Source organism: Mercenaria mercenaria, chromosome 3 (genome assembly GCF_021730395.1).
Source record: "Mercenaria mercenaria strain notata chromosome 3, MADL_Memer_1, whole genome shotgun sequence".
In the NCBI taxonomy this organism is placed as follows: Eukaryota; Metazoa; Mollusca; class Bivalvia; order Venerida; family Veneridae; genus Mercenaria; species Mercenaria mercenaria.
In genome coordinates this window covers 56,384,999-56,400,496 of record NC_069363.1, presented here as the reverse complement: position 1 = coordinate 56,400,496, position 15,498 = coordinate 56,384,999, and the positions used below count along the sequence as shown (strand labels likewise).

Here is a 15,498-nt window from a genome sequence, read left to right as displayed (position 1 = left end):
GTTTTAAACTCTTGAGGCACATTATGACCTTGTCTTCAAGAAACTTTGTCAGAATGTTTATCTTGATGATTCTATGCAGTTTGTAAACTGGTAATATGGTCAGAAACTAGTCACCTGTTCAGAATGAAAGGCAAAGCTTGTTAACACTCTTAAGAGCCACATTATAACCCGCTTCAATGAACTTGGTCAGTAATGTTATCTTGATGATTCCTAGGCCAAGTTCGAATCTGGTCATGTGATAAGAAACATAGGTAACCTGTACCAATGAAGGCAAGCTGGTTAACCTCTTGAGCCACATTTATGACCTTGTTTCAGAGAAACATTTGTCAGAATGTTTATTCTTGATGATTTCTGGCCAAGTTGAAACTGTGGTCATGTGTGGTCAAAAACTAGGTCACCACCAGATCAAAGGTAATGCTTGTTAACACTGTAGAGGCAAATTATATGACATTATTCTCATGAAACGTTGTCAGAATTTGTCTTTTGGTGATTCCAGGCAGTTAAAGGTGAGCAATTAAGGTCTCAGACCATCTTGTTTCAGTCCTAACAAATATTTGATGTTATGCATCATTTATATGGATAGTAATAAAAAAATTTAAAAAATTAAATAATCCTTAGTGATTTTGAATTTACCTTTAGCCAGATGGCGACAAGTAATTTGACTTGTGCAACTAGTGCAGACCAAGATCAGCCTGCTTGTCCATGCATGCTGGTCATGGTCTGCATGGTTCGCTATTCAATCAGTAACTTTTCTTATGATACATCCCTTTAAATAAAAAGCAGTATGTGCCCAAATTGAATGATGGACCAGTCCATTTTAGATATGAGCCGCGCCATGAGAAAACCAAACAGCGGCTTTTGCGTGCTAGCTATTCGCCAATCTGTTCAGGATCCAATGTGTTCACTAACATTTTCTCTAATTCAATAGTGCTTTGAAACTGCGAACAGCATGGACCTGAACAGACTGCGCGAAAATGTGCAGCTGTCTGGAAATCATGCTGTCGCAAAGCATATTTTTGGTTTTTCTCATGCACGGCTCAATTATTTCATTTGAGAAATTGTTTTTAATTGTAAATTTTCACATCATTGTGCCTAAATAGTAAAAAAACTGCAGTTTTCAGTCATGACAGGAGAACAAAACACTTATTTTTGGAAATAAGGTTCATGCCAGTCTTACTGACTGACCACCACCTACATGACTTTGCTGTGTTCTTACAGAAATTTGAAAGCAAGAAAAGGTCTTCAAGGCTATAGGAAACAAACAGTAGTGCTTGAACTGAAAATAGATGCGGTATTGTATATTTTCAGAAATTCTGAAGCTGCTGATGGTACAGATAGAATAAACTTAAAGAAAAACAAGATGAACAGAAAAAAGACGAACCCTTCTGAAATTATAATCAGAGTAAAAAGAAGGTATGTCCGGGCCAAGAAAGAAATACTAGTCGAAAAAAGCAGGTACTTTCAAGCATTATTTAGTGGGAACTTTTCTGATTCAGCTGCTACGGAGATAAATTTAACAAAGGATGTTGAACTTGATGATATGGACATATTTAAAGCCGTTATAGAATTCATGGCTACTGGCTATATCTTCTTAAATGATAAAAATATCAAGAAAGTTCTTCATTTCGCAACATATTTAATGATTGACAAGTTACAAGAAAAATGTGCCAATTATCTTAAGAACAATTTGGTATGTGAAAACTGGTTGAAATACCATATCTATGCCACAGACAATGCTCTTACTGAGGTACAGCAGTATACAGATGCATATGTATCATCTAGATTCGGTGATTTACTTATATTTGAAGATGAAACATTGCAACTGGAGCCGGATCAGCTGGAATATTTCTGGGAAAATGGGTATATGAAGTTCTGTAGCTTGAATAGTTTAAAGCTGTTCATCGCCAAATGGCTAGGGAGATCCGAATATCCAGATGAAAGGAAGTTGGCAATGGCTCTGACAGTACTGGAAAATGTACCGGAAGATAAGGTTCAGAGTAAAGATGGCCAATTAGAAAAGGATCTAAGTGAAAGTGTACAGAAATTGGATTATTTAATGAAAGTTAAGAGCAAAAGTGAAAAGGCAGAACGTGTTATGGAAATATTGAGACAAAACTTTAATGTAACAGACTGCAGAGCTAACGACTCTCAGAGATGCATAACTGATGTATTGAAGACAGTCACAGCAATATTTACCGTTTCTGAAAGGAGTTCATTACGGAGAAGAAAATGTGAGCAAGATATTGTCGCAAATGAAGATGATTTGGATGATGACTTTGACCTGGATAGCATGTCTGACACTGATGATCTTGAATTCATTGCAGAGGAGGATATTACAGCAAGACGCAGATATGATCTATGCGTTTATAACAAACAAACAGACCGATGGTATCATATTGATGACTTCAATGAGAGAGAGTATATGCGTCAGTATACAAGGTATCCTTACGATTTTACAAAACAGTTTTGTGATGAAATGTTGTTTGAGATTACAGCATGTGACAGTCATGTGATATTTGTTGATAAAAATGAGTTGTTGGAAGCATTAGTATACAACATTAAAAACAAAACATGGCGTAATTTTGATTGTCAATATTACCTGCTAGAGCAAGTCCTAGATGAGGATGAGGACATTCGTACCATGAGATTTATCACAGGAAGAAATAACATGGTGTATCTAGTTGTATGTGTCAAGATGGAAGCAGAAGAACATGCAAGAAGACGTGATAGGGATACTGTAGATATGATTGACATAAGGGTTTTTCAGTTTGATTTAGAATCTCTGACATTCTCTGAAGTATGCGAGACATTCCCTGCTATCAACGTGCCAGAATGTAAAGAATGGAACAGAATGCTCAGGCATACAGAATGCCATCTTAGTGAAAGCAGGAAAGAAATAATTATCACTCACTATGAGGGAAGTGGCTTGAATGTTGTTTTCTTGGTGAATCTTGCTGCTGAAGAAGACGAAAATGGTAAGCTGATGAAGTATGAGTTCTTCAACAGGCCAGATTATACTAATCCTGATCCTAGAGAAATTTTAAAGAAAGAGTCTGATAAAGATAACCTCATTTTTGAGAAAGTTGATGTGCTTGAAACAGAAGATAAGTATCTGATTTTAGAGCATGATTATGACGATTGTTTGTCTTTGAAATTTACATATTCCTTCGAAACAGGAACCTTCACCAAGGTAGAGAATAGTGAAAAATATGTACCTCATGAGAAAGAAAGTAGACATGTTAGAGCCGAAAGGGTGTGGGACTCAAAGGCGTACTTGTGTGAAGGGTGTTCTTACTGGCAGGTAGAGCAGAAACTAAAATTTGGGAATATTTTCCAAGAGGTCCGTTACAATAACGACGGGAAGCCAGAAATTATCCAGCACAGACCTCCACCATTCACGACAGTGATATCTGCCTCCTCTGCCATTGTTGATGAAACCTTTTTTCAGGACTTGGATCCTGTAAACCGATTTTTGTGTATGTCAAAGTAAGTGAACATTTTTCATTAATGCTGAAAGTGCATAGTGAATGAACATTTATCTCTAAGGAGTACCTGGGAATTGTTTTCAGAAATTGAAAGACGGTAAAACATTTGAAGTCTGTACAAATTGGTCCGATGAGAAGAATTATCTTGAAATTTGAAATTTTTCTATGTAGTTGTGAATGATTTTGAAGACTTGTTACAGTGAAATCAGAATTGACATTTTTGAACATGTGAAGTACAAGTGTAGTTCTTATTTGACCTGGTGTTTAAGTGAGCCTTTATCGGGCAGGACTTTGGAAACTTGAAATCTGTGAAGTACTGTATATACATGGAATAATTGTACTTATTTATGGTCTCTAAAACTAGGAGGTTTGGAATCCAAAAGTAGTTTCTTGTAACATGTTGTACCTCTTTATGATCTTTTTAAGGACTTTGACAATTTCAGTTGAACAATTGTCTAAAACTGTAAAACATGTCGAATTTATACTTTTATCTATGATGAAGACATGCAAAGTCCTTTCCTGTGTGAACTCGAGGTGATTTAACAGTATTCAAGGACTTCAGCCAGTGAGGGGATTTTGATGTAAATTTTAAAAAATAAACCTTTTCTTGAAAGTGTACCATTTTAGCTAGACTATTTGAAGAACAAGGAGAGCTGTCCTACTCACCACAACGTCGGCATTGATTTCACACCTTGGTTAAGTTTTTCGTACCAGTCCACCTTTGAAACTTTCAACAATTATGTACCATCACCATATCCAGTTTTAGGCAAGAGTACATAACTAAATCAAGGATTTTGTCAGAATAATGGCCCCTTTTAGCTTACAAATCTTGGTAAAGGTTTTCTTATCAGTTCATATTTTCTGTAAACTGTTTGGCAAATATTATGGCTTTGAAACTTTTATCAGTTGTTTTTATTGTAACAGCCTCTATTATTAGGCAAGAGTACATAGCTCTCTCAAGTACATTTAGTGCTATTGCACTCGCCCCAGCATTGCCGTCACAGTTGGTTAAAGTTTTTGATAAAGTCAAATATCTCTGTTACTATCAAAGCTTTTGACTTGAAACTTAAAATAGTTATTTACTGTTAAAGTCTACACCAAGAGTAACAATTTCCATAACTCTTGTTTGAATTTTGGCAGAGTTATGCCCCTTTTTAACTTAGAATTTTTGGTTAAAATTTTTGATGAAGTCAGATATCTCTGTTACTATCAAAGCTTTTGATTTTAAACTTAAAATACGAGGGTTCAACGCAATAAGGGCGTATCTACATATAATTATTATATGTAGATACGCCCGTATTGCGTTGAACCCTTGAATAGTTATTTACTATTAAAGTCTAGTCAGGATCGATGCTGTTTGCTAACGGTTTCTTTAATTGCAATAGGCTTTGAAAGTGAACAGCATGGATTTTGACCAGACTGAGCGGATGCGCAGGCTGGTCTGGATCCATGCTGGTCGCAAATGCACTATGTTGGTTTTCTCATGGTGCGGCTCAAATGTTTGATATAGTAAACATTTTACTACAGCCAGCTAGATTTTGTTAGCCTAGGAAGGTGATGATAATTTATGTTTTGTCCATAAAACATACCCAACATTGCTACATTAAACTCGCTTTTTAGCTAACCTGAGCAATGCTCAGATGAATTTTTGTGATCGCTCAATGTCTGTCGTCTGTCTGTCTGTCAACATTTAGCTTGTGTATGCGATAGAGGCTGTATTTTTATGCCCCCCTTTGAAAAATGAGGGGTATATTGTTTTGCAGATGTCGGTCGGTCGGTCTGTCGGTCGGTCGGTCGGAATGTAGACCTATCCGTTTCCGGATGATAACTCAAGAATGCTTGGGCCTAGGATCATGAAAGTTGATAGGGAGGTTGGTCATCACCAGTAGATGACCCCTATTGATTTTGAGGTCTGTATGTCAAAGGTCAAGGTCACAGTGACCCTGAATAGTAAAACGGTTTCCGGATGATAACTCAAGAACACTTGGGCCTAGGATCATGAAAGTTGATAGGGAGGTTTGTCATGACCAGCAGATGACCCCTATTGATTTTGAGGTCAGTATGTTAAAGGTCAAGGTCACAGTGACCCTGAACAGTAAAACAGTTTCCGGATGATAACTCAAGAACGCTTAGGCCTAGGATCACGAAAGTTGATAGGGAGGTTGGTCATGACCAGCAGGTGACCCCTATTGATTTTGAGGTCAGTATGTCAAAGGTCAAGGTCACAGTGACCAGGAACAGTAAAATGGTTTCCAGGCAATAACTCAAGAACGCTTGGGCCTAGTGTCAGGAAAATTGATAGTTAGGTTGGCCATGACCAGCAGATGACCCCTATTGATTTTGAGGTCAGTATGTTAAAGGTCAAGGTCACAGTGACCCTGAACAGTAAAACAGTTTCCGGATGATAACTCAAGAACGCTTAGGCCTAGGATCATGAAAGTTGATAGGGAGGTTGGTCATGACCAGCAGGTGACCCCTATTGATTTTGAGGTCATTAGGTCAAAGGTCAAGGTCACATTGGCCAGGAACAGTTAAATGGTTTCTGATCTTCTTGTCCAAAACCATAGGGCCTAGGGCTTTGATATTTGGTATGTAGCAAAATCTAGTGGTCCTCTACCAGGATTGTTCAGATTATTTCCCTAGGGTCAAATATGGCCCCACCCCTAGGGTCACATGGTTTATGTAGCCTTATATAGGAAAAAACTTTGAAAAACCTCTTGTCCAAAACCACAGGGCCTTGGGCTTTGATATTTTGTATATGACATCATCTAGTGATCCTCTACTAAGATTATTCAAATTATTCCCCAAGGGTCAAATATGGCTCCGCCCTGTGGGTCACATGGTTTACATATACTTATTTACAGTGTGCATATAATTTCTGTTCCTTGTGCAATTACTAAATGCATCAAGGGGGGGGCATTTCGTGTTCGACGAGCTCTTGTTCAACTGACCTTCATGAAATTTTGTCAGAATGATAACTTTTATAAAATCTAGGCCAAGTTTGAAAATGGGTCATCTGGGGTCAAAAACTAGGTCACTAGGTCAAATCAAAGAAAAACCTTGTGTATGCGATAGAGGCTGTATTTTTTCAGTTGATCTTCATGTATATTGGTCAGAATGATAACCTTGATGAAATCTAGGCCAAGTTTGAAAATGGGTCATCTGGGGTCAAAAACTGGGTCACTAGGTCAAATCAAAGAAATACCTTGTGTATGCGATAGAGGCTGTATTTTTCAACTGATCTTCATAAAATTTTGTCAGAATGATAACCTTTATGAAATCTAGGCCAGGATCGAATATGGGTGATCTGGGGTCAGAAAGTAGGTCACTAGGTCAAATCAAAGAAAAACCTTGTGAATGCGATAGAGGCTGTATTTTTCAATTGATTTTCATAAAATTATGTCAGAATGATAGCCTTGATGAAGTCTAGATCGAGTTTGAATATGGGTTATCTGAAATCAAAAACTAGGTCACAAGGTCAAATCAAAGAAAAACCTTGTGTATGCGATAGAGGCTGTATTTTTCAATTGGTCTTCATGAAATTTGATCAGAATGATAGCCTTGATAAAATCTAGGTCAAGGTTGAATATGGGTCATATGGGGTCAAAAACTAGGTAAATATGACGGGGGTAATTGAGATGTTGGAATTATATACCAGTCAGTGGCAGTTTTTAATGATAACACCTCTGTTGGCACATAGGTTTTCAAGCTTTACAAATTTAAATATAAGACACTATTGAGTTGTTCTAGCCACTGAAACGAAGATGTCATTCTTTCAAATTTTATTGTTTTTTGTTTTTTTTTCACAACAAATAAGTCCTTGTTTTATTCCTTAAAAATTACCAATTAGGTCCTGTTTAATATCATGGGTGATAGCTTTGTTGTAATATACTTTTCAGTCGAGAAATTTTAAAATTACAAATTTTATGTAAATTTTTCAGTACCACAGAAAAACACTGCGAAATGTGGTATGCTGTACAATAAAGGGATCAGAATTTATTTATTTAAAATTCATATCAATAAGTATTCATATATACTATTTTCAAATAAACTGCCATGATATTTCATCAAACTTAGTGTTTTTCTCTGGTACTGAAAAATTTACATAAAATAGTGATATAGACTGGCTCCCGTCCCTATGTTTGTTCTACATATATATGTTTATTCATTAAGAGGGAAGTAACTCCAGCAGGTTGTTTCTTCATTGACTTTTTTTATTGCCCCTGGCTCCGAACATAGGCCGTATGTTTGTTCTACATATATATGTTTATTCATTCAGAGGGAAGTAACTCCAGCAGGTTGTTTCTTCATTGACGATGGTTCAGCAGTCAGATAAAATGTGCAATTTTAGACGCTAAAGATTTTCTTATTTTGCTTGCAGTATTTATATAAAAAAATAACCATGCAGCCAGGGAGCCAGGCTAATAGTGATAGTACACAGTTTGTTACAAAATAGATGGTGAAATTCATACATAAGGTTGAAAATTACTGTAAAACAGAATGCAATAATGATATTGTACACTTACTTTAAAATTGCTCTACATAATTCATATGTTTATACTTCATGTAATAAATCTGTAGTTTTTAACTGTACAGTTTGATGTAATATGCCTCAAGAAAAACATGATAAATACTGACACTGATGCAGTCCGTGTTTTCTCTTGTTTCATATTATGTCGTATTGCACAGTTGAAAAGAAGAAGATAATATTCATTTTATGTTAATTTTGTATTATCTGCAATGGTTTCTGTCAAGTTAAAAATTTGATTTTTTCCTGGAGTTAAATGTATATTTTTTAAAATTCTGACTGATGTCAGTTGCCGCTATATTGTACTTTAATATAGTATCTGATATATTAGTCATGGATTTTTGTTGAAATGAATGCATACGGAAACAATGAACAAGGAAGTTTCTTCTGAAAATATGCAGCTCGGAAGCATATACTAACTTTCTTATGAATTTCTGATGACTGTTTTTTGAACTGAATTTTGTTTTGTCCACAAAATTTAAGGGGGTCGTCCGTCCGTCCGTCTGTCCATCCATCTGTCGTCAACAATTTCTTTAAACGACATCTCCTCCAAAAACACTGAATGGATTTTGATGAAACTTTACTCAAATGATCTCTAGATGTCCCGCTTTAAAGGTTGTTCAAATGGTTCATGTTCATGTTCATTGAACATTTGGATCGCTAAGGTTGAAAATAGACTGTCAGCCATCAACCTTCATAAATCTTCTTCTCGGAAATGATAATAGCTAGAGCCTTGATATTTGGCTTGTGATATCAGGGTTTGACCGTCTGCTGTAAGTATTCAAATTATTGCCCTAGGGTCAGAAATGATGATGCCCCTGAGTGTGAGATGTATATACTATCTGCTTATATATAAGAAACTTTGAAAATCTTTTCTGAATCCATAACAGTTAGAGCCTTGATATTTGGCAAGTGATAGAAGGGTTTGACTCTGTACCATAATTGTTCAAATTATTGCCATAGGGTAAAAAAATGTCCATGCCCCTGAGTATGAGATGTATATACTACATGTTTATATATAAGAAATTCGAAATTTTTTTTCTCTGAATCCATAACAGCTAGAGCCTTGATATTTGGCATGTGATATAAGGGTTTGACTGTCTACCATAATTATTCAAATAATTGACCTAGGTTCAAAAATGGCCATGCTAATATATAAGAAATTTGAAAATCTTTTTCTCTGAATCCATAATACTAGTAGCTAGAGCCTTGATATTTATATAAACATAACTCTGTACCATTTTGTTATAAAAACACACTTGAAGTCTTTTGGTGAGCGCTTTAGGATCACTGAACCTCTTGTTAACCTTAAATATATTGTTGATATGTGTCTTTGACAGACAAAAGTTTCCTTACTTTGTGTTTATAGATTATAAGGCATTTGATTCCATTCGTAGTATTGCTCTGTTGTTTTAGACAATATATTGACAGACAGTTCCTTCAGACTAAATCCTTTGTCAGAATTAAAAGTACTAACTAAGACTTTTTCCAGTCTAACATTGGTGTATGGCAGTGAGAGAATCTCTCGCTTGTACTTTGTCAATACAGAGTTTAAAAGTAAGGCCTGTGAGGGTCTTACTGAGGCAACTGTTGAGAGAGCACAATGTCATGATGCTCTGGATACTGTAGAAGTTTGAGACTTTTTGTTTTGCTGTATGCAGATGATACTGATTAGTTGTCTTGTACAAAATGTAAATACATTTGGATATTATAAAACTCTGGACAGTTTCATGCTCAGTGTTATCCAGATTTGAAGGGAATAAAAAGTTCAAGAGGACCGGTATGTACAAAATTGGAGAAGCAAAATCAATATGAGTAAATGTTTAAATTTCAGGAATTACATGAGCTTGCACAAAAATTGTTTTTGTTCTTCTACCAATATTGTTAAAAAAATTTTTCATTTGATATATATGAATCAAATATGGTAGATTCCTGTATATAATTGAAGGGAGACATATCTGTAACCTCTGCAATAATGATTACCCAGAATTAGTAGACAGATTTCACTATTTGTTAGTTTATAGTGTCATTCTTTGAAAGATGATAAGAATCTAGTTTCTGAGAAAAAATCAGTAAAATATAAATCCAAATGTCAAAGTGTCCTGAATTATAATGAAAATGCTCTAGTTAAGGTGGCTGAACTTGTAAGTTGATAATTGACTGTTTTGACAATAATGTTGTTAAATGTAGTGTTTACGTTATCTTGATAAATTTTAGTCCAGGTAGGTCTCTAGACAATTACATTTTTAGCTCACCTGAGCACGAAGTGCTCAAGGTGAGCTTTTGTGATTGCCCTGTGGCCGTCGTCGTCAGTCGTCTGTCCGTCGTCAACAATTTGACTGTCAACACTCTAGAGGTCACAATTTCGGCCTAATCTTTATGAAACTTGGTCAGAATGTTACCCTTAATAAAATCTTGGACGAGTTCGATATTGGGTCATCTGGGGTCAAAAACTAGGTCACCAGGTCAGATCAAAGGAAAAGCTTGTTAACACTCTAGAGGTCACAATTTTGGCCTAATCTTAATGAAACTTGGTCAGAATGTTACCCTCTATAACCTCTTGCATGAGTTCGATATTGGGTCATTTGGGGTCCAGAACTAGGTCACCAGGTCAAATCAAAGGAAAAGCTTGTTAACACTGTAGGGGCCACATTTATGACTCTATCTTCATGAATCTTGGTCAGAACGTTAATCTTGATGATCTTCAGGTCCTTTGTGAATCTGGGTCATGTCGAATCAAAAACTAGGTCACCAGGTTAAATCAAAGGAAAAGCTAGTTAACACTGTAGAGGCCACATTTATGACCATATCTTAATGAAACTTTGCCAAAATGTTAATCTTGATGATCTATAGGTCAATTTCAAATCTGGGTCAAGTGGGGTCAAAAACTAGGCCACTAGGTCAAATCAAAGGAAAAGCTTGCTAACACTCTAGAGGCCACATTTATGACTTTATCTTCATGAATCTTAGTCAGAATGTTAATCTTGATGATCTTTAGGTCAAGTTCGAATCTGGGTCATGTGGGATCAAAAACTAGGTCACCGGGTCAAATCAAAGGAAAAGCTAGTTAACACTTTAGAGGCCAGATTGACCATATCTTAATGAAACTTGGTCAGAATGTTAATCTTGATGATCTTTAGGTCAATAGGTCAGGTGAGCGATACAGGGCCTTCATGGCCCTCGTTTTTTCAGGCAATCATTGTGTTTGTATTTCAGTTAGTTGAATGGTGTTTTTCTAGTTGAAGTGAGCAACGTACATAGTATATTTTAGCAAGGTCACTTAAGTTGAATGATGTTTTGCTAGTTGAAACGACGCCGAGCAATGTACATAGTATGTTTTAACAAGTTCACTTTGTTGAATGATGATTTAATAGTTGAAGCGGGCAATGTACAAGGTATGTTTTAGCAAGTTCACTTTGTTGAATGATGTTTTAATAGTTGAAGCAGGCAATGTACATGGTATGTTTTAGCATATTCACTTACTGTAGGCTTACTTATTTTAGCGGTGTACTAATAACAGTGCTTTTAGCGCTATAGCACGTGCGCTAATTCATGTCCGCGCATTAATTTGTCCAAACATTTTCATGTACATTTTCATTTGATGATGTTTTCTTCGAACTTTTGCAAATAATTACTCTTGAGAGTTTGCACTAGTTACACTGCTTGCTAAAATTTTAAGTTTCGAATGATATTCCTGTTTATTGTTCATATTATTATTTTAAATATATGATCATACAAAATGAAATACTTAAGCTTGTAGTTTGTGTTTTTTCTCGTTTGATAAAGTTGTTATCGATTTCCGTATCACCTTCGGGCAAGTCCGTTGTTGCAGTCGCTCGTTTACGGAAAGGTGTGAACGTTTGTATAAGACACAATGCATGTAGGACAAAGGGGATTAAATGATTAAAATGTGTGACAATCTCGTTTTATTTCAGCAATTATAACTATGTACAGAATATAAAACACACAGATTATTATAATTAAATACAAGAAGAGATTTATGGTATAACACTTAAGTAAATAATTTCAAATAAATTGTACTTTCTTTAGCCCGCTAACAGTGAAAAAGGTTGATTTCATTATCAGTATGACGTATAATAACAGCAGAAACAAATTACATAAAAGTTGCCGACGGTTAGGTTTATTTCCTAATATTTTCGTGAATCTCCGTACATCTCCGAGAGCCTCATCTCGGACAGCGCTATAATTAGAAATTAGCGGTCTCGCGAGAGCGCTAATTCACGTCCACGCATTAATTAGATATTTCACCAAAAATTGCGTTTGCGCTAAATTTTTGCAGCGCTAATAAATGTACGCCTACAGTAGTTGAATGATGTTTTGATAGTTGAAGCGAGCAATGTACATAGTATGATTTAGCAAATTCACTATGTTGAATGATATTTTAATAGTTGAAGCGAGCAATGTCCATAGTATGTTTTAGCATATTCACTTTGTGTAATGATGTTTTACTAGTTGAAGCGAGCAATGTACATAGTATGTTTTAGCATATTCACTTTGTGTAATGATGATTTGCTAGTTGAAGCAAGCAATGTACGTAGTATGTTTTAGCAAGTTCACTTAGTTGAATGATGTTTTGATAGTTGAAGCAAGCAATGTACATAGTATGTTTTAGCAAGTTCACTTAGTTGAATGATGTTCTGATAGTTGAAGCGAGCAATGTCCATAGTATGATTTAGCAAATTCACTTTGTTGAATGATATTTTAATAGTTGAAGCGAGCAATGTACATGGTATGGTTTAGCAAGTTCACTTTGTTTAATGATGTTTTACTAGTTGAAGCGAGCAATGTACATAGTATGTTTTAGCATATTCACTTTGTGTAATGATGATTTGCTAGTTGAAGCAAGCAATGTACATAGTATGTTTTAGCAAGTTCACTTAGTTGAATGATGTTTTGATAGTTGAAGCAAGCAATGTACATAGTATGTTTTAGCAAATTCACTTTGTTGAATGATGTTTTGCTATTTGAAGCGAGCAATGTACGTAGTATAGTGAGCTGTGTACATAGTACATTTTAGCAAGTTCACTTTGTGTAATGATGATTTGCTAGTTGAAGCGAGCAATGTACATAGTACGTTTTAGCAAGTTAACTTAGTTGCATGATGATTTGCTAGTTGAAGTGAGCAATGTACATAGTATGTTTTAGCAAGTCATTTTTTAATGGTTTTTAGCTCACCTGAGCATGAAGTGCTCAAGGTTAGCTTTTGTGATTGCCCTGTGTCCGTCCGTCGTCAACAATTCGACTGTTAACACTCACATTTTTGCCCAATCTTAATGAAACTTGGTCAGAATGTTACCCTCAATAAAATCTTGGACGAGTTCGATATTGGGTCATATGGGGTCAAAAACTAGGTCACTAGGTCAGATCAAAGGAAAAGGTTGTTAACACTCTAGAGGTCACAATTTTGCTCCAATCTTAAATAAACTTGGTCAAAATGTTACTCTCAATAAAATCTCGGACGATTTGATATTGGGTCATCTGGGGTCAGAAACTAGGTCACCAGGTCAAACCTAAGGAAAAGCTTATTAACACTCTAGAGGACACATTCATGACTGTATCTTCATGAAGCTTTGCCAGAATGTTAATCTTGATGATCTTTAGGTCAGGTTCGAATCTGGGTCATGTGGGGACAAAAACTAGGTCACCAGGTCAAATCAAAGGAAAAGCTTAACACCATAGAGGCCACATTTATGACTATATCTTCATGAAACTCAGTCAGAATGTTAACGTTGATCATCTTCAGGTCAAGTTCGAATCTGAGTCATGTGGGGTCAAAAACTAGGTCACCAGGTCAAATCAAAGGAAAAGTTTGTTAATACTCTAGAGGCCACATTTATGAACATATCTTAATGAAACTTGGTCAGAATGTTAATCTTGAGGATCTTTAGGTCAAGTTTAAATCTGGGTCAGGTGGGGTCAAAAACTAGGTCACCGGGTCAAATCAAAGGAAAAGCTAGTTAACACTTTAGAGGCCAGATTGACCATATCTTAATGAAACTTGATCAGAATGTTAATCTTGATTATCTTTAGGTCAGTAGGTCAGGTGAGCGATACAGGGCATTCATGGCCCTCTTGTTTTTTTGCTAGTTGAAGCGAGCAATGTAAATAGTATGTTTTAGCAACGGGCACTGTCATCCTGTTATCCTTCCTGTTTCAAGCTAATGGTGTAAATTAGCGGTGTACACCTTATTGTACACGTCACTGTTTGCTATTTACATGTGGCAGGAAGTCGAGTGGAGTATTAGGACTGGTTTGCTTGGTGCTAAAACTGCTATTCCGTCATGTGCTATGTTTATGTTAACGTTTTTGTTATCGGATTATGTTTGCATTCCCCTGCTGGGTACTTTACTGAAATAAAATCTGAAATCTCAGTCTCGACAATCATAGTGCTTTTTGGTAGGCAATCAAACATCACAACATACATGCCCATGATGACAGTATTGTTGCTGCCCTATTCATTCGACAATTAGTGTTTTATGTTTTCTATTTAAGTCGTTTTCAGCATCCTAACCTGAAGGTCGTACCTTTTAAAATTCATAAGCCCAGTTTGCACCCGATTCCACAGCAATAAAAACAAGGGCAAATCTCCAACAGGAGAAAATAATTCATTTTACAAGAACCAAGTTTCTTCAGTTCAAAAGCCTTGTAACAGTATGTATGGATGTGGGCATTCTATATGGTGGCACTCAAAAATACATAGAGACAGCGTAGACAAAAATGTGTAGACAAAAATGTGTAAAGGAACATAGTACGTGGGGTGGAACCGTCTTGGAATGGTTAATGGCAAAACACAACTATTGAGCAAAATTACAAGACGGTGAAAATAAAAGCTGTTCCTTGTATGAATCCGTTTACAAAAGACATGATTTGCAAACCACCGATAAGCTAGTGTAAAATATATAAACAGCAAACACAAAGAACCATATACGCATGAGCTCAATGCCTTGAAGTTTGTAGAAGGTATAGTAACAAGTATTCAGCGAAATAGGACAGAAGCGGGCTTTAAAAGTTCAGAGGGAAACTGTCAAATGGGAAAGCACGTGCCAGATTGAATACCAAATATGCGGGAATTCCAAAAACAGTCCGATCATAACCTTGTTTAGGGAGACCTTACACGTGCATACTTCTACCAGATGTAAATGAAAAGGTGTCATGACCCATAATCTTACGCGGTTTGTAATTTTTTTTATAACACCCACTTAAAAGTCAGACTAGATCTGAATTGCGACAGTAAAATTTAGTTAAAAACGCATAAGATAAAATATGTCCGACTGCATGAATACTCGTATTTATTGGATTTTTATTTGTTTGTTTGTTTTGGGCTTAACGCCGTTTTTCAACAGTATTTCAGTTATGTAACGGCAGGTAGTTAACCTAACCAGTTTTCCAGGATTCTGTACCAGTACAAACCTGTTCTCCGCAAGTAACTGCCAACTTCCCCCACATGAATCAGAGGTGGAGGAC

At 36.1% G+C, this 15,498-nt stretch overlaps 1 protein-coding gene across 1 annotated transcript in view; it reads left to right on the top strand.

Annotated features, from left to right (window-relative positions):
- LOC123524657 (uncharacterized) overlaps positions 1-14,420 on the top strand; it is a 28,973-nt gene extending 14,553 nt beyond the window's left edge. Inside the window, exon 3 of the mRNA XM_045303001.2 lies at positions 1,309-14,420. Within this exon, the coding sequence (XP_045158936.2) occupies positions 1,361-3,490 (2,130 nt within the window). The 5' untranslated portion in view covers positions 1,309-1,360 and the 3' untranslated portion in view covers positions 3,491-14,420. The remainder of the gene's footprint in view (positions 1-1,308) is intronic.
- Positions 14,421-15,498: the final 1,078 nt, after the last annotated feature.